Genomic DNA, 26,782 nt, shown 5'->3' on the forward strand with positions numbered 1-26,782 from the left:
AGTCAGTGGTAAGATTTGTCCGTAGTACAGTGCTCGATACGTCTGCACGCAGAGCGGAGTATATGTTGAGGATAGAAGAAAATCAAGTCGGGTTTTTCGTCTCTACAAGCCTGTTTCGTGAGTAAATCACTCGTCAGGAGATGTTGATGTACTGAATATACCTCGTATAAATCGTGTGGTGTAAGGCGGGAACTCTACGGAACTCAGCAAACATATCTGGACCCTCAAGGATAAATACATCGACCACTCCATTTCCTGGCGACCACTTTCATCCCACCCAACCTACAATAGCGCAAGCAAGAAGTGCAATTTATGCCTCAAAGAAAAGTTCTTTATTATCTGCCGACCCGAACTATCCACATTACATAAACGAAATGAACTTGTATCCTCTTGTCGCCATCGAAATAAAACATTGTTGTGTAACACCTGACCCATCGCACACATAATTGACACCTTTTGTACTAACAAAAGCACCACTCAACACCCTAGGTAAATCCCGCCTTACACCACACGATTTATACGAGGTATATTCAGTACATCAACATCTCCTGACGAGTGATTTACTCACGAAACAGGCTTGTAGAGACGAAAAACCCGACTTGATTTTCTTCTACCCTCAACACACACACACATATATATGTCATCCTCGACTTCACTCGGATTTCTCGAGCTCCTACATACGCAGGATATGTACACTCGTTTCCACGGCAAATAATAAACGAAATTCAAACCGAAGCCATTTTTATCTTACGTAAGGAAGGTCTTAATATAGCGATGAAGTCTGTGTGTGTGTGTGTGTGTGTGTGTATGTGTGTGTGTGTCCATTTCCGAAAGAACGGCTGCATCAATTCAAATGAAATTTCATAGACCTGTTCCGTAGGGTAATGGCCAGAACTGATTAGGTTTTGGTAATATTCCGATGAATATTAATGACCAATTTGAGTAATTAATCGATCGAACGAGTATAAAGTTGGCATCAGATTCAGATTCAGGTAGCGTTATCTTATGAACATTATATTGAGCGTCATGTGGCCTCAGATCCGAAGACACTTGATGGACTCAAACCTGAAATAATACCGTTGAGACTACAGGGAAGGATTCTGCTTCATCTATAATATACCCAAATGTGTGTGGTCAAAATATGGAAAATAGACCAAGCCTCGCCTAGCCTACGAAGAAAATTTCGTGACAATGTATCAATAATGGTGACCTATACATTGACCTCTATATAATTAGTGTACAGTGAGGGCGCGTCACTCAACAAAATCTTGAGTAGTGATTAAAGGAATGTGTAAACTCGTGGTGGGACAGAAGGAAGTTCAACACACACATGCCATATCCCGGGTATGTAGGGATCACGAAAGCCAAGTGAAGTCGAGGATGGCAAGCTTTCCTGTGCTGAGAATAGGAGGTGTGGCGGGCATTTCAACAACATTTTTGACAACTAACTTTCATTGGGACTTGACGAATTACAGATATAGAGCTAAATTTCTTGCATAAATCATGAAATTCCTTACGGAAGGCATTCAGTTTAAATCTGGTTTTCTGAGCTGTAGCAGTAACTCGGAAATAGTGAAAATGACAGTTCTTGTATGGCTATCAGATAGGCAATATTTATTTTTATTTTTACCTCCCGTAAGGGTACGGGAGGTATGAAAATGGGGAATGTCTGTCTGTGTGTGTGTGTGTGTCTGTCTGTCTGTCTGTCTGTCTGTCTGTCTGTCTGTCCATGTGTGTGTCTGTGTCATCATTTTCTAAAAATCTGCTGGCTCAATTGTAAAGAAATTTGGAATATGTAATCTTTAGGGTAATGGCTAGACCTGATTAGGTTTTGAGCCAGATCGGTTAATGTTTAATTAGATAAATTAGCATATTAATGAAATCAACTAATTAAGCAATATCTTAAGACTGCATACTTCAATTTCAATAAAAATTAGTATATTCATCTCACATAAGAAAATACATTTGTCCTATAAAATTTGTTGATGTGCTTTAAAGTGTTAAGACAATATGAATTAATATAATTACACTATTATATATCAATTTGAGTACACTAGGAAGGCTGCCCTCAGCGGCTGGTCGCTGTCAATGATGTAGGTTTTACAGTTGGGATGTACAAGCCGACAAATGATCATGTTGACTATCAACAGGAAAGTAAACAATTGAAGTCATTAAAATCACTATGTCCATGTGTAATCAGTTCTAGCCTGCATTGTAAGACAAATATTATTGAGTACATGATCCTGTGTGTCGTGCTTTTGTTATAGTTAGTGATATTCTGTCAATGTTACAAAGACGTCCATGAGTGACAGTTACACAATTATAATGAAAACATTACTGTCTATTATGATATCACGTGATACAAGCTGCAGTATATTTGATTTTGACCACAAACTTCATTTGACGCATTGATAAAGCAAGATACAGAATGACACGCTGTATCTTTCAACATGTAACAGGCAGATGCAACTGAAACAAAGTTGGCTTCTCCTTACAATGATGCATTAATCAGTAGCCAAGTATAGTATTCAATTCATAGGTTCAATTTTTGTAGCACCTGCACCTAAAGAAATGTATACCATTATATTGATAACAAATTAGATAACAAAAAGGACATTGACATCATCTTTGATGAAGTACAAGTTTAATCAAAGACTGAACTGTTTCACATGCATACATACATACATACATACATGACGTTAGTCCGTAATCTATATCGAACTATTTTTCTTGAAGATGTCATGTAGAGTGGAATTTCACACATGCATTTTCAGAACATTGTATTCATAGCTCTTAGGCTAACACATGACCAGGATATATATAGCGGTCTGTTATATAGCTGTGATTATATAATGATAAACATGCGGGAAAAAAAACATTTCACAAAACAGGACACAGATCGATTACTTCAAGTTAAAGACCCAGTTTGGATAACGATACGTGAAATCAGTTGTCTGACAGAGCAATAGCAAAAATTGGTCCAGAACAAAAGAATGATCCAAATACGAAATCCTTATATTATGGTTCATCTGTTAGGGTAGCATCCATGTGAGAATCTGTGATCGAATCATGGGCCTGTACGATTATGTATATTTGTGTTATATCTTTTCCATGCAAAGTGTTCAGATGAGACTTGTAGCCCGTGTCAAGGGGTATTGTAAGCGAACTTGAAGCCCTCCAATTACGCAATGATGTTCCATCGTTTCAGCGTTGCCTCAGAAAACCTCTCTTCTGTTATGGTGTTGTAAAGGAACTTGCCGTCAGTATTTACTACGATGTCATCCTTGCGCTCCTCCAGGTCAATATCATGTACGATATCCAATAATCGTGCTGTTGATAATATGGAAAAAAAACTAATTAGAAATGTTTAAATACATTTAAGCCCCAAAATTCTTACTCCTGACTTTATACTATTCATTGACATTATCAGATAGGATAAAGGTGGCGTATCAATTAAAGAGCCTGTTATTACAGCATGACATTTATATATTCAATTTTGTATCAAGGGTAGCTGGTATGCTTTGTTCAAGTTGTTTTCTCTCATTTCAAATCCATTATGTATAAAGTTGCTTATTTCCATTAGAGTTTATATTTTAGTTTTTAGACAACTTATTTTGTCAGTACTTGTACTTGTACTTGTATTTGAGCATATGGACAATTCTTTCATTCATTTCCATATCCAATACAACGTAGTAGAAAGTGCTCGTCCTTTTCTATTACGTCATTCACAATTTTCAAATACCACTGAATGATGTGTAAAGGGCATAGAGGTACCATGCCAGGATATGATACGACGTCGCTATCTTACCAAGTAGTCCTGTTGAAAATCTGGATTCCGTTAAATCATGGATCAGCAACGTAATACTTTGACACTTGTGTTGGGTATTCCTACGTTGGTAATATTCACTAGAATGTTCGTCAATTGGCATCATCACTGATGTCAACCACCAGCACGGTTGGTCCGAATTTCCCTCTCGATTAAAGTTAGCATATACTTTACGTCCACCGTGTCTGTCTGAAACTGAATATTGAACAACTGTTATGTATCGATGGAGCGATTTGTCATCACTAAGTAATGATGAAACGGTGAAAACATTCTTGATTACTTGAGATCACTTGATGACAGAGGATGGCATTGTCATTGTGGTTAAAAAATATGATTTGGAATCACGAATGACAATATTATTCAAATATCACTTTATACAGGAAACCTAGTCTGTCTAATTCATTTGACCACGAAGATGTGTCGTGATAACTGTTTGTATTCACTCCTTTCTGTAAATCATGTGCTACCCGATCTCGAACACCCAATAGTAATGTTCATACCTTTGGTGTAATTCGTAATTACCTGATGAACCTTGGTTTAATGATAAGCTAAAGCGATTTTACAGAGGGTATAAACGTGCACTCAATCAATTCGACAGGAGTAAGACTATTGAGCACCACACTTTTTTGAATGAAAAGAAACGAAAATATAAAATTTTAGAAGCTAAGCGTAAACGATATAATTTACGTGCTGAAGGAGACATGCTAGCTCATTTTTAAAAAAAACATATCCCAAAGAATTTTTTAAAAGATTTTCTCGCTCGAAGAAGGGTAGTATAGGTGTCAATTTGGGGACGTTCTCAGAGTACTTCAAAAAAGTATAATCGTCAAAAGTTGACATTGAGACTGTGGAAGAATATGCTATTGATGAACACAACATTGTATTTGTTGAACTAGAGGCCAATATTACACAGGACGAGTTAGAGAATGCTATTGGTACGTTAAAACGTGGGAAGAGTCATGGGCCAGACTGTGTTATGAATGAATTTCTCATTGAATGTAAAGATTTTATTGTCCCAATTTTAGTTAAGATCTTTAACTGTGTTTTAGATAAAGGTTTTTCTTTTCCAGAAAGTTGGTCATCAGCAGTAATTGTGCCAATATTTAAAAAGGGAGATACAAAAGATCCCAGCAATTATCGTGGTATTAGTTTAGTAAGTCATTTAGATAAACTTTTCACTGCTGTAATTAATCAACGTTTGCTTACATCAAGTTGTCATCGAACCAAGATGTTATTACCGACGCTCAGTTTGGTTTTATGCCTGGCTTCAGTACTGTGGATGCAATATTTGCTTTGAACAATTTTATTGCAAACTCTTTGTCAAATAGAAAACCTTTATATTGTGCATTTATAGATTTCAAGAAGGCTTTTGATTCTGTAAATCGATACAAGTTGTGGTATGAACTATCAAAACTAGGTATAAGGGGTACAATCTTGTCACTAGTACTCTTGGGTTAATGCAAGAAGTATTGTCTCCTATTTTATTTTCATTGTATAATAATGACTTGGAAATGGGATTTTTGACAAACGATTCTATTCAATCCCTGAATCTATTTCTTTTAATGTATGCTGACGATTTGGTACTATTTTCTGAAAGTGTTGAAGGGCTACAAAGCCAGTTGGACTATCTTTGTAATTACTCCCGTGAATGGGACCTTGAAGTAAATATTCAAAAAACAAAGTTCATGGTTTTCAGGAAGGGTGGTATGGTGTGTAAGTTTGGGCGATGGGTCTACAATGGTCAAATTCTTGAAATAGTTAATAGATTTACATATCTTTGCATTCTTCTTTATTATAATAACATATCTTGTATGGCTGATACTGTACCTGAACCATGAGACTTGTTGTCATTATTTGACTGTTATGTCGATAGTATTTTAAACTATGCGTCTGAGGTATGGGGCACGCAGGGAGGACATATCATTGAAAGAGTTCATTTAGATTTTTGTAAAAGAATACTAGATGTGAAGAAGTCTACATGTAATGCTATGGTGTACCAAGCGCTTGGTCGGTACCCAATGAAATATACTAGAATTCACCGTATGATAAGCTACTGGTGTAAATTATTAGACACAGACAACTGTATTTTGAAAGGTTGTTATGAATATATGTATGATAGATTAGACCAGATTTAAACCGAATGCCTCCCGTAAGGGAATCACTAATTATGCAAATAACTCATTAAACTAAAAAAACTATGGTAACAGGCTTTGTTTTTTGGACAAGCGTGCTTTCTTAGGTTAATGTGTGTAAGAGTGTATGATACTGCTTAATGCAGTCTTAAGATATAACCTAATTATCCAAAATCATTAATTATGCAAATTATTCATTAACACTGTAAGGTACATCAACTAACTTTATAGGACATACACGATTTGTTATGGTTAATGTATGTACTGAATTGTATTGAAATTGAAGCATGCAGTCGTAAGATATAGCCTAATTACCAAGAATAATTAATTATGCAAATTATTCATTAACACTGAAAGGTACACCAACAAGCTTTACAGGACATATGCAATTGTTATGGTTAACGTGTGTACTGAATTATATTGGAATTGAAGTATGGATTCTTAAGATATAGCCTACTTACCGAAAATCATTAATTATGCAAATTATTCATTAACACTGTATGGTGCATCAACAAACTTGATAGGACATATGTGTTTTCTTATGGTTAACGTATGTACTAAATTATGTTGAATTTGAAGTATGTATTCTTAAGATATAGTCTAATTACCAAAAATAATTAATTATGCAAATTATTCATTAACGCTGTAAGATACACCAACGAATTTTATAGGACAAATGTATGTTGTTATGTTTAACGAATATACTAAATTATATTGAAATTGAAGTATGCAGTCTTAAGATATTGCGTAATTAGTTGATTTCATTAACATGCAAATTTCTCTAATTAAACATTAATAAATCTGGTTCAAAACCTAATCAGGTCTAGCTATTACCCTAAAGATTATATATCCCAAATTTCATTACAATTGAGCCAGCCGATTTTTAGAAAATGATGACACAGACAGACAGACAGACAGACAGACAGACAGACAGACAGACAGACAGACATTCCCCTTTTAATACCTCCCGTATCCTTACGGGAGGTAAAAATGGTAACGAGGTGAATTGGCTATTTCATATTAAGCAGGAGTTACTGTCTTTAGGTTTCGGCAGTATTTGATCTAATCAGTGTCTGGATAAAAATTATCGTTTGTTTATTAAGCAAAATATTTTTGATCAAGCGCACCAGAGCCGCGCGGCACAAATTGATGAATCGCCAAAATGTGTATTTTATAAATACTTGAATGATGCATTCCGTTCGCAATATTATTTGGGTGAGCCGATACCAAGTTTGTATAAGAAATTGATTTCCAAATATCGTCTCTGGTCCCACAATTTAACCATAGAAACTGGGCGTTATCATGGTACATTAAGGCATACGAGAAATTGTCCCCATTGTACTAATGATGAAGCGGACGAATTTCATTTTATAATCAAATGTCCATGATATAGAGAATTAAGGGTTCGTTTTATTAAGCCATTTTGTACTTGTGAATTTGACCAGAAAATCGCAAAGTCAAAGTGCAATTAATTAACAGTTTGGCATGTAGTGTAATAACATGGACAAAGGTGATTTCACATTGTATAGTAATATCGTATTACATGTACTGATATTGCATCATATTTCGTTGTGTTGCTCTGGGATATACATGTAAGTCTTTTCTGGCATTACAACACTTTTGACTTTTACAGATAGATTAACTCACCATCTAGCAAGGTAACAGGACCAGACTCGTCATTCTTCCAGGTATTGGGTATTTGAAAGCAAATGTGTGTTTCTGTATTGTCAAGTTTAACACCAATGGTACAGGTTCCATTAAAGCCACCTGAGAAAAATACAATATTTTTTTTTAATTTGGTTGGCTGGTTTGATATCTGTACAGAAATATATTTGTTGGAAACCTTTCTAAAAGATAGGCCTATCTGTATAGGTATTTATTCACTTGTTGTCACGTACAGAAGTCCGATATAGCAAACCAAAATATGTAGGTTTAGTATATGATAATGACAAGTTTGGCACATCGGGGAAAGTGGTCCCAGGAATTCACTTCAAAGGCCAGCCACTTTGGCCATAGTCATAGACTATGCATTCAACTGTTGCGACAGTATGTACATAATGAATAAAATAACTATCCTTTTTACGGGGGAAACATTGACTAAGTCTGTGTATCCATGTATCCATCTATGTAACCACACAAAAAACTAAGAAGAATTAATATATATTGTATTTATTGTCGTACGTACTAGATAGACACAAGTAATCACGGTGTTACGTCCGGTCTGTGCACTCGTCTGAAGCTACGGCATTTACATATTGATCACACATCGCTATTCATAAATAGTTTGCTTACAATTTACATCTTATGATTATAAGTGATTATTTATGTTTACCTAGATTATTAATTTTACAAATAACGTCCTGTATATACCATAAACAACGTCTTCCACATTTGTTAATTTTTTGCTGTTGCAATTAATGACTTACAAACAAGGACTGTGTGTTGATTAACGTTATTGTTGTAAGGAGAAATGCAGGGTAAAGTTATTTTGTAAATTAAAAATCCAAAAGGAATATCAAATTGTTATTAATATGAAAACTTTAACATTAATTTAGGTGTGAACTCAACCAATAATGAAATATCCAGGCTTTTGGTGACGGGATACTTTCTCAGATGTCTTGGTTCGAACTGTAGTGGAAATCCTTGATGTAGTGGTGGCTTTGTAACGATGTCTATTTTTCGGTTTTCGAGAGGAATGTTTGCCATCTACAGAGACAATGAGTTAGATATGAAACTAATATAAGATGTACTTTGCATGTATATACATATGAAAAATATAAACATTTGAATAAACCGTGTTAGCGCGTGTAAACATACATACATACATACATACATACATACATACATACATACATACATACATAAAGGTGAACGGGGTATGGCTTTAATAACTATAATCGTAGCAATAACGTCATACCATACCAAATAAATTGCTTACAAATCCATTGGTAAGCTTAATATATCATTATGTACTCAAGTATATGAAATATTGATTTTATATACATACGGCTAAAGGGACGTCTCAAGACGTGTTGACTTTTACCATACATTCCTGTGAAAGTATAATGATAGGGACACAATGACAATCAGAGGAATCTGAAAAGACAAGCATAACTAAACAATTGTGGGCGATAGGATAGGGTTCATTTTCGACCAAATCGTATGGATATCATGGGCAATCATCAGTGCAAGTATTATCCCAGATTGGTACTCATATATGCACAAAAGTCATGCGACTTAGAAGGATCGAGGTCATTTTTACAGGGAGAGGGGAGATCACAAACGCAAAGGATTTTGTTTCTATGCAGATCAAATAGATTAAAGAGATGTTCAACAATTGCAGAGATATCGATATGTAAACTGCCAATAGTTGTAGCGATACGGACAGGCAATCTGTCAACATTTCCAACGTTATTGATTGACAGACACGCTATCAACAGTTGCAGAGGTATGAGCAACCAAATTTAAACTACCAACAGTTGCAGAGCTAGCTATTTACAAGCAAGCTGTAAAGGGTTTCAGATATATTGACAGACAAGCCGTAAACATTTTCAAAGGTATTGACAGGTAAACACTTTTACACTTGCAGAGCTAGAGAGATACACAAGCAAGCTGTCAACATTTAAAAAGCTATTGTCACTACACATGTAGAGGAGACATTGCGAGATATATTTATCGAATGGAAATAATACATCCAAATATTTAAGGCGAACCTAAAGCTGTTATATTCTTAAGGGGATGGGTATACCTTTCTGACACTTAAACTTGCCTCGATAATTTCATTGCTGAATGTATGCTTTTTGTTTATTTCTATTCCTTTCATTTGCTACACCGAGAGTTTCTATATATTTATTAACTTTGCCATCGACATAATCTCCACCACTATTTAGAAGAGAGGTAATTTTATTATAACTCGTACTCCCAATTTGTCTTAATTTTCATAAACGTTTGGTTCATGGAATTTGTTCCTTGGGAACTATTTCCATGATCCTCACCCGATTTCTGTTTTGTATCATACTTTCAACGAATGTATATTTTGTTTTAATTTTATGGTGGAATAATTTCAATTCAATTCAATTCAATTCAATTCATTTCAATACAATTCAACTCAATTCAATAATTCAATTCAATTCAGTTCAGTTCAATTCAATTCAATTCAATTCGATTCGATTCGATTCGATTCGATTCGATTCGATTCGATTCGATTCGATTCGATTCGATTCGATTCAATTCAATACATTCAATTCAAAGTAGATAAATGTTGAGATTGGAAGGGGTTTTACAGTTAGTACAAAGCCGTGACAATGTTAAGGGAACTATTGGTAAAAAACATGAGTTATGTCAGAGGAAATAATTGTATTGTCCGATGTAACAGCCATGACAAATGTGAAGTGTGACCTACACAAATCCGCTAATCTCCCTTTTCCTATATAATTTCAATTTCAAACCATGATTATGATTGATAATGTTCTTGTTATTCTGGTATTTAGGGGAGGGGTTGTTAAAAAGTAAGTTCATACCTCAAGAAATACCAGACTTATATTGATAGGCTAAATTGACTTATATACATTTCGTGCATATTGAGTTAAAGAACACGCTTACCTTTACGGGGCGATGGGGTTTTCTTCGCTGTAGATGTAAATAAACGATTTGTGTTACTGATTATTGAATCCTAAGGAGAATTGCTGAACAGCGGACAACATAAGGACTGGCAGAAGAGGGGAACTTGTGGTAAAATACACGAGATGAGTCAAAGGCAATCTTAACACATTCTTGTTATTCTGGTACATAGGGAGAGGGAGTTGTTAAAAAGTAAGTTGAAACCTATTTATTGATAAATGATACCTATTAATACCTATAAGTTGATTACATATTTAGATACACGTGTATAACTTAAGGCATAACCATTTCATCAAGGCCAGCGCAATCTGATAACAAAACGGGTGCAGTGGATACCCCTGATATACATTTCGTGCATATAGAGTTAAAGAACACGCTTACCTTTACGATGAGATGCTAGTTTCTTCGCTGTAGATGTAAATAAATTATTTTTGTTACTGATTGTTGAATCCTAAAGAAAAGTGCTGAACAGTGGACAACATAAGGACTGGCAGAAGAGGGGAACTAGTGGTAAAATACACGAGAAAAGTCAAAGGAAATGATTGTAAGATGTTACAGCCACGTCAAATGTAAGGTGTGACTTACCCAAAATCCCCTAATCTCCCTTTCCCTATATATGCACCTTTCAATTTTAACACATTCTTGTTATTCTGGTACATAGGGAGAGGGAGTTGTTAAAATTAAAGTAAGTTGATACCTCGAGAAATGCCAGACCAAGACTTATATTAACACACTAAATTGACTGATATACATATCATGCATATTGAGTTAAAGAACACACCCAGTCCACCAGAACGGTGACGGGGTGAGCCACAGGTGCGCATAACTACATATTTAAACACACGTGTAAACCTCAAGGCATGGCCATTTCATCAAAGCCAGTGTAAATCGGATAACAACACGGGTGCAGTGGATATCCCTGATATACATTTCGTGCATATTGAGTTAAAGAACATGCTTACCCTTACGAGGAGATGAGATTGTCTTCGCTGTAGATGTAAAGAAAATATTTTTGTTACTGATTGTTGAATCCTAAAGAAAAGTGCTGAACAGTGGACAACATAAGGACTGGCAGAAGAGGGGAACTAGTGGTAAAATACACGAGAAAAGTCAAAGGAAATGATTATAAGATGTTACAGCAACGTCAAATGTAAGGTGTGACTTACCCAAAATCCCCTAATCTCCCTTTCCTTATATATAGGCATTTCAATTTTAACACATTGTTGTTATTCTGGTACATAGGGAGAGGGGGGGGGGGTGTTAAAAAGTAAGTTAATACATCGAAAAATACCAGACCAAGACTTATATTAACACACTAAATTGACTGATATACATATCATGCATATTGAGTTAAAGAACACACCTCGTCCACCAGAACGGTGACGGAGTGAGCCATAGGTTGGTATAATTACATATTTAGATACACGTGTATAACTCATGTCCAGCATACGAGGCCTGGAAATTTCATCATGGCCAGTGGAATCGGATAACATATCTGGCGCAGTGGATATCCCATCTGAAGCATCCGATTCGCTCTCTTCAACCACTACCATAGATGTTAGTTTTGTAATAAAGTTGTACTTAAGTGATAAATCGACTATTTTTCGTTTTAAAATTTGGCACTTGAATTCGTTATCTTCAAGCTTAATCTCTTCGAAAAGTTGCTTTATGGTAAGATATACCCATAGTCTTTCTGTTATAGACTCGACAATTTCCTCGTCCAGTGGACTTTGCTCGGTTAAATCCTGGATGTAAGGAACAAACAGAATCAAAACAATCTCCTTATAATGTATTGTTTTTTTTAGATTTAATAAAATATGTTCACTTAAACCTTTTTTTGTACCATACAACCATAGACATAGAGTGGTCTCAGATTTAAAATACTATTTGACAAAGAAATACATCGACCCGCAATATTCGCACGTAGATTGCGTATATTACATCTCCCGATCAAGATATTGAAGAAAGGTGTAGAGTTAGTAGGTAGGTAGGTTAGGTAGTAAATCTATTCCACGCCTTCATTTGTGAATTCATGCTTATGGTGATGTTAATGTAATCGTATTCACCTTACCTGTAGTTCAGTATGTGCCTCAAACAAAACAACGCCATTTGACCAATCACCAGTAACTTCAGCTTGCAACTGGCTTCCCCAACCAACATTCAATTTTCCTGCAACTACTATCTCAGAACCATCGAAATAAACAGGGTATTTAGTCCGTGTGAGCGATAACATGTCGACGATGTCGCCCAAGTATCGAATGTGAACGTCAAACAAGATAGGATTGGCAATTTCATCGTAAAAACCTTTTAATTGCAGACTGGCGTCCGCGTCTTCAAATATTTTCTTACCGACACCTCTATTCTGTAATGACAATTTCTCGAGGAATTCTTGATCTACATCGTTTCCAAAGCCAAGACAGAAAAGTGAGCCCTGTCCCTCTATGACCGATGCAAAATTGTCTGCAATTTCCTCCTGATTTGTCTGCCCAACTGTTGGAAGACCGTCAGTTAACAATATAAGGAGTGAGGCTGACTTAGACGACGAAGTAATGCTGTTGGCCGAATATTTGCGAAGGGTCAGTGCCCCTTTAATGAGAGCTTGGTTAATATTAGTACCTGTAACAGAGAATAGAGCAGATTGTACTTAATATTAAACATTGTCTAATGGATCTTGAACCATAAAGTTGATTTTCAAAGTAAATTCCAAAGTACAGTAAATTGAAATAAACTAGGTAACATCATGCATATCATCATATTACATATTGGTATTGTCAAAATAGTGCTATTATTAGTGAAATTTATTCTTTTCACTTACCACCATGTGCGTTAAGATGGTTAATAAACCAGTTTGCGGCATTGACGTTTTGTTGAGATGCAGGGACCAGTCCATTCCTCCGCCACTTACGGACATCACTACTGAAGGTGACTATGTTAAACATATCGCCAGGGCGCATATCGGCCAAAATGCTCTTCATTGCTGTCTTGGTTTGAGTTAATTTCCGTCCATTCATTGATCCACTGGTGTCTATAATGAAGACAACGTTCTTGTTGGCGGGTGGAATACCAATTGGAGCAAAATGATGGACAAAATAACTACCTAGAATCTGAAAGTGGATACACAGAGATACTCAACATGAATGATAACTTTAAAAATATAGATTGATGAATAGACAAAAGAAATAATTAAAAATCAACTAAACAACTAACATAAACAATCAATAAATAAATGTTAAAATAAAACCTTCAAGGTTGCTGGATATTTTGGTTAAACAAAGAAAGAGTTTCACTTTTTGTCTATAGACCGTAAGTACATATGCAATTGGAAGACATGGAAATCCTATTCAAAATATGGCTCGTAGGCCAAACAGTAGTGGCCTTCGACTAAAAACCTTCCTTCTGCCGATTCACAACTTAGGCCTAATACAAAAATTGTGTGGTTTCGGTTACACTCAATTTTTGAATAAGTGAGATAGATATTTTATTCTATTTTATTCTATATTTTTTATATGTGAGTGTCTAGTTTCGGTAGTTATGTTTTCCGTTGTTTTCCATATGGTCTCTGTGTTATTGATTTCTTCTAATCAGATGTACAACCATTACAGATTGAAAGAATAGTTTTATATTGTCTGTTTTAGTTGATGTCAGTTTCCGCATCCACTATTTCTGGCAACATTTCACAATTTTCCCGATTTTTTTTTTCGAATACGTAAAAAAAGGTTTAGAGTCGGCGGCAGTGCAAGTCTAGGAGGGGTCGGGTAACCGGAACCAAACAATTTTTTTTTCTAGGCATTACCGAAACCCCATTTATTCTCTACTTCGGTTTGCATCCCTTATTTCTACCAACTTCACAAGATCCAAGTTATTATAATTGATATTTGAAGGTAACCTACATCTATATCTAACACTCAAGATACTGCCAATTGCATGGCAAACAAACAGCACATAGGCAAGACAAAATTAAAATTTAGAAGAAGAAAATAATCAAGGAGATTGATCAATTCTCCCTTTGATAATCTTTGGTATGTTCTCTATTATTGCATTTTGGTTATACAGCTTTATAAAATGTCCAACAACACTAGTAATATACAAAGTATGTATTTCCGTACCTGCAATTCACCTGCGTTAAATTCATGATTTACATCATAGCGAACGACAAAATCTCCCATAATTCCATCCTCAGTTGCAATCACATTTTGCTCCCGAGGAGATGGGTTAAACGTGACATGTGCAAAACCGGGCGATTCTTGTACAATATCAACGTATGAACTATTTTCCTCTCGTCCACTCCATCTGTCAATTGCATTAGTTTGAATATCTGGTACTTGAATGAAACTTATCCCCTGTGGTTCTGTCAGAAATACACGGACCTTTAGGTTGCCTATAATCTGGAAATAGTATATAAGAGTAGGAAGGTTCAACAAATATATGATACCAGATAGTGACATAAACTTAAGAAAAGACCAACTGACGACCAAGTAAGGGATTGCTTCGTCTCTTGTATGTAGAAATTAACCCGTCCTGTTTCATAGCTTAGATGTACAAACTGACCAGTCTTATTTCATAGCTTAGATGTACAAATTGACCAGTCCTATTTTATAGATTAGATGTACAAATTAACCAGTCCTATTTCATAGATTAGATGTACAAATTGACGAATCCTATTTCATAGCTTAGATGTACAAATTGACCAGTCCTATTTTAAAGATTAGATGTACAAATTAACCAGTCCTATTTCATAGATTAGATGTAAAAAATGACCAGTCCTATTTCATAGCTTAAATGAATATATTGACCAGTCCTATTTCATAGCTTAGATGTACGAATTGACCAATCCTGACCAGTCCTATTTCATAGCTTAGATGTACAAATTGACCAATCCTATTTCATAGATTAGATGTAGAAATTGACCAGTCCTAGTTCATAGCTTAGGTGTAGAAACTGACCAGTCTTATTTCATAGCTTAGATGTACAAATTGACCAGTGCTATTTCAGAGCTTAGATGTACGAATTAACCAGTGCTATTTCATAGCTTAAATGTACGAATTAACCAGTGCTATTTCATAGCTTAGATGTACGAATTGACCAGTGCTATTTCATAGATTAGATGTACAAATTGACCAGTGCTATTTCATAGCTTAGATGTACAAATTGACCAGTGCTATTTCATAGATTAGATGTACAAATTGACCAATCCTATTTCATAGCTTAGATGTAGAAACTGACCAGTCCTATTTCATAGATTAGATATACAAATTGACGAATCCTATTTCATAGCTTAGATGTACAAATTGACCAGTCCTATTTCATAGCTTAGATGTACAAATTGACTAGTCCTATTCCATAGCTTAGATGTACAAATTGACCAGTCCTATTTCTTTGATTAGATGTACAAATTAACCTGTCCTATTTCATAGCTTAGATGTAGAAATTAACCAGTCCTATTTCATAGCTTAGATGTACAAATTGACCAGTCCTATTTCATAGCTTAGATGTACAAATTGACCAGTCCTATTTCATAGATTAGATGTACAAATTGACCAGTCCTATTTCATGGCTTATATGTACAAATTTACCGATCCTGTTTCATAGATTAGATGTAGACTATTTCATTGATCAGATGTACATATTTATAAGTCCTGGCGTCGATGGGAATGTCGATCGATGGATGTTAATTATAAACAACTACCAGATGTATCTGCTTAAACTGCAAAAAGCAAATTAAATGAAGATTTCAAAGGTAAACTCAAAAGGGAAATAGTACGTTGCACCTGTGTTATGAAATAATTGCAACATGTAACGATCGAGTATCTATGATGGCAATATGGAATAAACGTAACGCACCTGGTGAGGTTTTATTATAATTCTGTGTTCATAGATGCCACGACGTCGAAATAACAGCTCTTGATAGGTTAAGACAAACTTAGCCTTTTCGCCAGACCTTACATTCATAGATACGGCGAAAGTGTCTGTTTCCCGTTCTCTGAAATCAAAGTAACGTCAATTTAAGTTTTAAGGTATTTACGTAAAGGCAACAAAACTTCTGATCTGGCATAATTGAATCTCCTCTCTATATCTAGGACCATCTTGAATTTTTAGTGGTATATGTGTGATATACGTAGACCTATAGTAGTAGACTGGGAAAGTCGTTATTTTGATGGAGTTATGTATTTATGAATTTTTTCGGTCAGTTTGCGAATAATAAGACTGAAAGATCGCTTTAACTGCGAAATCTCGTTTGATTGTGTTACATCATTTTAGTGGGAATCACGACTGAGTCCTCTTGTTTTACCAGTGCTAATTCACCATTAGTAAGTATATATATATATATATATATATATATATATATATATATATATATATATATATATATATATATATATATATATATATATATATATATATATACTTTTGACCAATGAAGACAAAGCCTCTTGCCTTATTTGAACTTTCACCTCTAAAATTACCATGGTAACACTTTGTATTAAAATCTGCCAATTAATCATATTCGTAACGATATGTACCCACCCATTCAAGCACGATTACGCGTCCCATCTCTCTACAAAGTTTTGCATTAATTATGTATATGGCTGTGATCGCACTTGGCTGTGAATTGAATATTCAGTTCGTTTACCATCAGTTCGTTTATCATCTTCGAAATACATTTTTCGTTTGACGTTTCCAGGGATTTTTACAACGTTTGGTAGAGCTGAAAAGAACCTGGTCGACTCTTATTTGTCGCCCAGCACGCCAGAAATATAGTCTAGGGGAGAGTAGATTTTAGATTTACATATGTTGTTTGACCTCTACTGAAATGTTTCTTTGGTAAAACGCCAAGAATATATTCATAGTTAAAGTTTCCGAATTATAATAAAAAAAATTTTCCGTTTGTTTGTGAAGTCCGGGATTAAAACCAAATTCGAATATGAAAACCAAGAACTATGATATCAGTATACGCGCGCGCTAGTATAAAGTTTGTTGTTAAATGGTGAACAAAGTTTTTAAATTAACTCACTTGATAACAACATGTCCAGCTGTTTGTCCTCGTTGTCTGGCACTGTCATACGTTTGCTGGGCGTTTGCCTTCTTCTTTACCGCACCAACATACATTTTAGTTCCAATTTCCCTGTAGAGACACAAATAGCAACCAAGAAAATGCATGACACGAGCAGATGAAGAGGACATATATTGTTCATCTCATGAAGTGAATTAGGCTACATTGGAGAGAGAAGTGTCACCACTGAACTCAAGACCGTAAATTGTCTTGACGTCGATAGAATGATCTCGATAGAGAACTTAAAATCAACAACATGTGTTTTGAACCATTCTCTCTTATATGTCCATCATGCTACTATATATACTGCCCGTTGCAAGTTACCGTTCAGTGGCTCTGTTTGATACAACCACACATAAATCAATACGAAACTGTACATGCTACACTTTAAGATTAGGTGAATATACATGTAGTGACGTAACTGTGACGTTTCACTTTTTACCAGCGATATAACTCATGCGTTGTTCATGTAACGGCAGGTTTCCTCAGCATTTGTTGATACGTACCAACAATTATGTCACCGCATCTTTTCTATATTATACCTAAATACTAAGATTGAGTTCTGCCAGTATCAAGTAATTAATGAGTGTGTTTCAGTAAGTAGAATACAATATGTAACATTTCGTAGGCAACAAACATCACGTCCAAAAACCGTCTAAACTTGGCCTGTGTCCCTTTAAATTAAATGACATCATGGAAACTCGGATATTGACATCAAATATAGATATCAAAGCATTGGCGCCCGTGTGTCTGTGTCTAAATGCACTATGATTAAATTCGTTTATTTCGTTTATACGAACTGTAGGAAGAAACTGCGATGTTGCTATCTTACCGTGGAACATGCAGTTTCTTATTACATGTAGTTTCTATGTGTTGTATCAACATAGTCGCTGAACGGTCACATGAAATGGACTGAAATATTCCAACTCATGATCAGAGTAAATACATGCAACAAATGTGATGCACATTATTCAACGGATTGTGAAGCCTGATTGTGATAGGTGTTAACACTTACGCTGTAAAGTTTGTCACAAATGCTGATTCCGGTATCTTCATTTCGAACGTAACTTCCCTGGCCCAATAGTCACCATTCTTCAAAACGCTTGTAACCACTGTAGTTGCGAAGCGTGACGTAATATGAGAAGTGATATGAAGTTTCTTGATCACCGGCTGAAGAAACCAAGTACGCAAGTGTTAGATCAAAATCCAAATTTAACTTGCTGTTAATTTTGTGTCTTTGTATCCTAAAGGAAACACTTAGTAATTACACTCAAATGGGGGAGGGTCTGGAAATGGGAGCGGGGTGGGGGCTGTTTGGGGGAAATCAAGGAACGGTCGCATTTTATTTTTATGACTAATTCTTTTGTCTACTTTGAATATTTTTTTTTTTGATTTGGGCATCCACTGCTGTCATAACTGTCTACTGCAACATATCCTACCAATGCCTCTGTTTGAAGTTGAAACTATTAGCACTGGAATATATTAACACATTGCCACCACCAGGCTGATTTTACATTCCCGGATTAAACAAGAGTTGTCCAACGTTCCTGAGACCATGATTTGACTGCGAGACATGACCTCATACTTGTATGTTTTCGAAGATGTTGATCATTACACTTACATTAAACACGAATTCGCAAATGATCAAAACATTCTCCCAACATACAATGCATTGAGAGATCATGTTTCGAGCAATGAGATTTTTACTTTCATTTTTGTTACCCCCTGTAAGGGGCGGGGGGGGGGGGGTTATTTTATGCCTTTGTCTGTTCTGAGTGTGTGTGTGTGTGTGTGTGTGTGTGTGTGTCTGTCTGTCTGTCTGTCTGTGGACACGATATCTCAAAAACTACAGTACCGATTCTAATGAAACTTGCTACACATATTCCATATTCTAATTAGTGAGTTAAATTAGGCTATATCTTAAGAATGTAAGCTTCAAATTCAATATAACCAAGTATATACATCAACCATAACAAAGCATGCATATCCTACAAAGCCTGTTGACATGGTTTTTAGTTGTAATGATTATTAATTAATTTTGTTAATTAGGCTATATCTTATGAATATTACTTCAAATTCAATTTAATTAGTATATACATTAAACATAACGAAACACATGTTATAATGCTTGTTGATGTAACTTATGGTTTAATGAGAAATTTGCATAATTGATGATTTTCAGTAATTAAGCTGTATCTAAAGAATGCATTTTCAAAACATTTACATATTATATCTGCCACAACAAAGCACACAATCATGTCCTTTTGAGCCAGTTGGCCTAGTTTATAAAGTCATATCTGGAGAATGCACACTTCAAATTCCGCAAAATTTGTTCATACATCAACCATAGTAAGCATGTCGTAAAACGTCTTTCGGCATAGTATTTAGTTTTAAATGAGTAATTTGCATAGTTTTTGGTAATTAGGCTATATATTAGGAATGCAAAATTAAATATAATTTGGCACAGACATCACACCAAAACACAGCACATCCTACAAGGGCTGTTGGCATAGTTTTTATTTTTAATGATTAACATACATAATTTATTATTTTCTGTAATATTGATATATTTTAATAAGTATGCATTCCAACAATGTGCGCAGGAGCAAACACCCACGGTTTGCCCTTACAGGAGGCTTTCAGTGTAAATTTCGTTTAAACTAAAATGCCCGTTGTACTGACTTATTATTTTAATTTTATCGAATTATTCATTATAAATTCATTAAATTGGTGTAAAAAACATGGGAATATTCAAACAGCTGTAACTTAACACCATGGTCCTAAAAAGTAGCCCTACCTCAACTCTCTTTCTCTAAAATATGACCCTCCTCATTCAAAAAAAATGAGATAAATGCTTTCAGATATGTAAAAGGGTATGGGCACCAGAATCAATAGTAGGACTGTATCCTACCGCTGCCACCAATGCTGAAAGTTTTACAGGCATTGGACAATTTCCCAGTACTACCACCATGTGGATGTGTGTGAAGGCACTGCATTAATAAATACCTGTTTTTGGATCTCATTGACTAATTTAACTCCTGACGATTGGCACACTCCTGGCATCGCCGGGAACGAGTTCAATATCTCCACAAGATTATCCCTAGTATCTTACCCAACAGCTCCGATTTTATACCTGTGAGACCCACTCCTCTCCTCACCACATTACATGGTTGTCAGCAGCAATCTGATATAGACTGATATCATGGTACCTAACCCTAACTCTAATCCTAACCCTAACCCGAATGACAGCAATGGGATTTGGAGCGGTGGTGGCGATGGGATGACACCCCCCCCCCCCCCAAAAAAAAAAAATAAATAAATAAATAAATAAATAAATAAATAAATAAATAATTTAAAAAATAAATAAAGAATAATGCAATGTTAGGCAATACAATGAGCCAAAGTAACATGTGCCCCACCCCTTTCTAAAATATGGCCCTCTCCAAAGAGCCGATTTGTAAAATGTGACACCCCTCAGACCCCCGGCCATCCCCCTTGTAAATTAATCCTGGAGGCTCCCTAAAACATGACCAATTCCAGTGTTATTGACTTCAACGTACCTCTAGCTCTACGCATCAAGAAAAATCAACGCGGAGACACGTTCATGAGGTCTGTTCTCTCGACACGGGTTTAACCCGTGACATGCACTGACATGTTCACTATTTATCCGTTCGTATTGACTGACTACTAATAACTCATTTAATGCAATGTATATAAACAATTGATGACGTGTTTGTTCCTGTTTATTTCAACATTCTGATCTTTTACAACAAGGGCAGATATCATAACTTATCTGGACTTAGCACTTCTGAAATATTTATGTTGGGGAAAGATGTTTCAACAACAACAATCTGACATACTTCTCTCCTGTAGAGGACATATTAGTTGTTAACTCCAAAAATCTACGAGACGTTGTATACACCGGGAATGTAAAAAGGATTTAAAGAAACTATGAAATGATATATACATTGATACATCTATACAAACACATTATGTTTCGGAGCAGACCAACTTTCAAGGAGAAGATTCTTGCATTTGAAAAAAAAAAAATTTGTATAAAAGTGTGTTTATAAATCATTTGTACACCCCTTGCCCTATTATGCAGTCGATAACCTGGACTTTGTCAGTTCGCTTTTATTGGAGCATTTTGAAATTACAAGGGGTGGGGAATGGTGGGCACATTTTACAAATTGGTTCTCGGGGGGGGGGGGGGGAAGGCCATATCTTAGGAAATGGAACTAGGAGAGGGTCACGTTGTACTTTCACTCATTGTATTATCTGACGTTGCATTATTGTTATTTTGGAATCCCGTCGCTGCCACCAGTTACAACTACCATATCCCACCACTATTGTATTGTAGTATCAGAAAACATTAGTCAAATCACTGCTGACAACCATGCAGTTAATCAATTCTTATAGATGTGGTGTGAGGTGAAGAGTTGGGCTTACAGGAGTGAAAGGGTGACAGTGTGGTAAGATATTGATGGCATTGTGATGGAATCGGGATGCTGACCTTAATCCTGACAACGTCGCGAGTATCGAGTATTCCAATCTTGTCTTTGGCAGATTTGGTCTTTAGCTAGGCCAGTTAAGATTCAAACACGGGAGTACATTAACGCAATGCATTCACACAAATTCACTGTTGTGGTATTAGTGGGAATCAACAAATGCCTTTAAAGCCATCGATGTGCTGGCAGCAGTGAGATCAAATCCGTGCCATTGATTCTGGGATATATGTCTCTTTTCATAATTGACAGAATTTTGACCTAATTACAAAAAATTCGACTGGGAGTAGAGTCATATTTTAGAGTAAGGGAATTGAGGGGGGGGGTTACTTTTATGAATTGGAATTGGTGGAGGGTCATATATAATCGACCGACCATGCTTTGATTTCCCCTGCTCCCTGTAATCAGTTATGAATGTTCCCTAAGGTTATTTGTTGTTGATTGTATACAAAGTAGATTCGTGGAGATGTTCCCTTACCTTTTGTATAGGTTAACACTAGAGATGTGCGCATGTATTATTACAATTTTTGAATAGACAAGCCTAGTGTATAATTGTCTTCAAGAAAAATCAAAATAGATGGAATAGTAGAGTAACATTTCGTCCTTCAAATCTACCGGTATGCTATACAGACATAAACACAGGAACGAAATTGTACGTATAATTCATTGAACTAAGTTTATCAATGATTATCGCTCAATCAGGAATTATTGGTATTAAAGAACATTACTTGTGGTAATGTTAAATTGGAAAGTTTTCCTTAAACTGTAAAGAAACTGACCCATAACTTAAAATCACCAATGACGCTATATAGCATGATTGTAAATACTGTGACGCAATTTGCCCAAGTTTACGTTGTCAATAATCCATTAGTAGCAAGAAAGATAGGATTAAAGTAATGATATAAATTAACATGCAGTAACCATAACAACTCAGTCTATCGACACCAAAGAGTGATTTTGAATAAAATACTATACTTACATTAGAATTGTGGTTGTTGATTCCCCTCCTGTCACGTGACAACTGCAAAGGAAAGAAAAACACTGGATTCAGTATTGTCTACGGTCTTTAAAAATGGAAAAAAGTGAAAGGCTATGAAAGAACAACTTTAGTTCATATCTATTTTTAGAGGATCAAATAGCTAGATTAATGTACATACCTTTCAAAATATATGTCTGTATTAAAGTACATGTCACTTTTAATACAACAAATTAATGGCTTTTCTTACAGTCATCAAACAATATGCAGTCTCTTGGGTTTATTTTTTCCATTTTCTTTCCTGTTAAAGAGTGAATCCCAGTCTTTCATTCATATACCCTGGAGTGGCCACGAGTGCACGAGTACATAATACAACAACAATGGGACTGCATACCTGAAACAAGCGAATCAGCTGGTGGGATGATGTGCTGGTAATAACTTATTTAGAACTGAATGTCGACAAGACCAAAGAAATCAATATAGATTTTAGAAACACAGTACGGATCACATTCCGCTATCAGTTCACGGTAAAGAGGTGGAAATTGTTGAACTATTTCAAATTTCTTGGTGCCCTTATTTCAGAGAATTTGAAGTGGGAAAAACATGCCGATAATGTTCTAAAGAAAGTCCAACACCGGCTCTTCTTTCTCCGTCGCCTAAAGATTTTCGGTGACAACAAAACTATCATGATCAAATTTTACCATACCTTGGTCGAATTGAGTTTTCTCGTTCACTCTCTGGTACTGCAATATTACTATGAAAGACGACCATGCTAAGCTAAATACTATTGTTAAAACTACATTTTCAATTATTGGAGAAGACCTACCTTCCCTTGAATCACAGTGACTCCTTATTGATCGCACCACAAGGAAATCGAAATCAATAATCAACGATGAATCTCACCCTACTTGCACACAATATTATGATTGAATTACTGCCTTCAGGATCACGGTATAGAGCAATTAAATCAAAGACGAATCATTTCAGTAATAGATTTTACCCAACGGCCGTACGCGTACTGAACATACATGTCTATCATTACATTTTATTATTTTATATTTACTTATCTTTTATAAGTGAAACTACACAAATGTCCTTTATAAACTTTTACGTTTACATGTGATAAGAAAGTTAGTAGTAGTAGAAGTAGTTGTAGTAATAGTAGTAGTAGTAGTAGTAGTAGTAGTAGTCGTCGTCGTCGTCGTCGTCGTCGTCGTCGTCGTAGTAGTAGTAGTAGTAGTGCAATACATTACATACACCACATGTACAGCGCATCACAGGACAGTATTGCACACCACGGCACAGCCAAAAACATTACATTACATTACATTACATTACATTACATTACATTACATTACATTACATTACATTACATTACATTACAGTACAGTATTGCACACCACGGCACAGCCAAAAACATTACATTACATTACATTACATTACATTACATTACAGTACAGTACAGTACAGTACAGTACAGTACAGTACAGTACAGTACAGTACAGTACAGTACGATATAGTAGTGCCAAACACATAAACAACGTAAAGAAAAAGTAACACAAACCTCGTTAGCGACAACTTCATCAACGACACCAAAAGTTTGGCCATCGGTCTCCAGTGAAAACGATGCGGTGAAGACAGTCTGAAGCTGGCACAAAGTAACAACTACTAGCAATGACAAAAGCAAGACCGTCTTATTCGACGACATGCTTACATCTGTTCTTGGACATCAAATACAATCGAATACCCAAAGCAATCACGTTCTGTGATTTATATAGAGGCAATCGTTGTAGAAGGATGTACTCTGTCACGAATACACAATCTGTCGTATCCGTCCAATCATTGACGTGTAGTCGGTTCAAAGAGTGTCAATTGCAGAGTAGATAGAGGCCAATCCTACTTTCTGTGGTCTTTCTAGGTTTTCTGGCGTGAAACTCGTCACGTATTGGTTACTAAGATTGCAGGGTATGTCTTTACACAGTAAACTGTTATCCATTTGACGACGTCACGTATTTAGACATCTTTTCTAGATTCTGTCCATAAACGTTAAAACGATTTACTAGACTAAGTCTTGTCAATTATTCGATTAAAAATTGGTAAAAGTTACGGAATATTCTTTACCAATTTAGGGAGCAGAATGATGGCATGTGATTAAAGTAGGAATCTTCATGTCTGTATGATAGAGATCATAATGGATGGCTTCATGTACAACATCACATCATATCTATGCACGACTACTTTACATTTTGTTTGGACAAACATAGTATCAAATCATACTATTTCTCCGCAGCGCCTGTCGTACTAGAGTCTCTGACCAGTGGTTGATATTTATGATTGAAGTTGTTGACTGGAGTCTCAAGCTCACAGGCTAGTGTTGATTCAAAATAGAACGAACCTTTTATTTTCAAAGCTATATAAGATCATATAACAGTATTGTACAGTCGTCACTAAAGTTACAAGAAGTGGAGGCTTGCCGTGGCGTTCTCTCAAACATGTCAACGGTCAACAAAAATTTAAACCAAAGTTAATGGATCACAAACTCAATAGAACATTTCTTAAATAAACGCAACTACACTTGGAAACGGGGGGAACACAAATCTCGAATCGACACCTTCTATATAAACAAAGCCTTGACAACAAAAATAAAAATTGTGTCCATAGCTTCATTAAACAACTTCTCAGATCACTGTATAGTTACACTCAACCTCTCCCCACAACATGTATGCAACAAAAAACCCGTGTGGTGCCTCAATACAAGCAAACTTGATGACGAAGACTACTACAAACTTATCAAACAATTTTGGGAACAATGGAGAAATGAAAAAAAAAATAGTTCAAATCTATTCAATCTTGGTGGGACATTGGTAAACATAAAATTAAAGAACTAAGCAAAAAATACAGTTTCCAATGCACCTTAAAACGGAAGCATCTAAAACAAAAACCCCTCTCCGAAAATGAAAGACTAGAACCCCTTCTACATGAACATCCTACACTGACTGAACAATTTAATCAAAACAAAGAGATCCTTGATGGTTTAGCCAAGATTGAGACAAACGGAGCAGCTATTCGCTCACGTCAACAACATATTTATGAATCTGATACAAATAGTAATCTCTTTTTCAACATCTAAAAACACAAAGGTCAACGTAAAACAATCACTCAACTAAAACGCCAAGATGAATCAATTACCGAAAACCCAAAAGAAATACGACAAATTACTAGAAATTTTTATGAACAACTTTTCCTACCAGAAATAACTTCTGAAAGTGCCCAAAAAGTATCCCAAAAGCTGGCGATAACTCGTTACTTAAGAAGTGGAGACCAGTAAGTCTATTGTGCGCAGACTACAAAATGTTTACGAAAGCATTGTCTTTCCGCCTGCGGCATTAGGAGACATCATCCATATTGATCAGAGCTATTGTGTACCTGGTCGTCAGGTCTACGACAACATTAGTCTAGTCAGAGATTGCATATCTCACTGTAATGAGTTAAACCTTCCTTTAGGTGCCATCGCGCTAGATCAAGAGAAAGCCTTTGACAGAGTGCACTATGGGTATCTTTTCAAAGCTCTTGAAAGTTTCGGTTTTGGAAAAAAACTTTAGAAACTATATCAAACTTCTATATACTAATAGCGAAAGTCTCGTTCGTGTCAACAATACAATCACCAGCCCA

General features: G+C 35.8%; 1 protein-coding gene and 1 long non-coding RNA gene across 2 annotated transcripts; both read right to left on the bottom strand.

Moving 5' to 3' along the window:
- Positions 1-2,627: 2,627 nt before the first annotated feature.
- Positions 2,628-24,818, bottom strand: LOC144433073 (inter alpha-trypsin inhibitor, heavy chain 4-like). The gene is made up of 13 exons (XM_078121386.1): positions 24,675-24,818; positions 18,645-18,799; positions 17,591-17,701; positions 16,420-16,558; positions 14,685-14,963; positions 13,394-13,682; positions 12,650-13,194; positions 11,942-12,323; positions 11,541-11,567; positions 8,527-8,664; positions 7,606-7,725; positions 3,809-4,021; positions 2,628-3,330 (listed from the first exon to the last, which is right to left on the bottom strand). The coding sequence occupies exons 1-13, from the start codon at positions 24,816-24,818 to the stop codon at positions 3,182-3,184; spliced, it is 2,691 nt and encodes an 896-aa protein (XP_077977512.1). The 3' UTR covers positions 2,628-3,181.
- Positions 8,966-10,985, bottom strand: LOC144439883 (uncharacterized). The gene is made up of 3 exons (XR_013481150.1): positions 10,960-10,985; positions 10,561-10,587; positions 8,966-9,010 (listed from the first exon to the last, which is right to left on the bottom strand). It is a non-coding gene; the product is annotated as an uncharacterized LOC144439883 (long non-coding RNA).
- Positions 24,819-26,782: the final 1,964 nt, after the last annotated feature.

Source organism: Glandiceps talaboti, chromosome 1, assembly GCF_964340395.1.
Source record: "Glandiceps talaboti chromosome 1, keGlaTala1.1, whole genome shotgun sequence".
NCBI lineage: Eukaryota > Metazoa > Hemichordata > Enteropneusta > Spengelidae > Glandiceps > Glandiceps talaboti.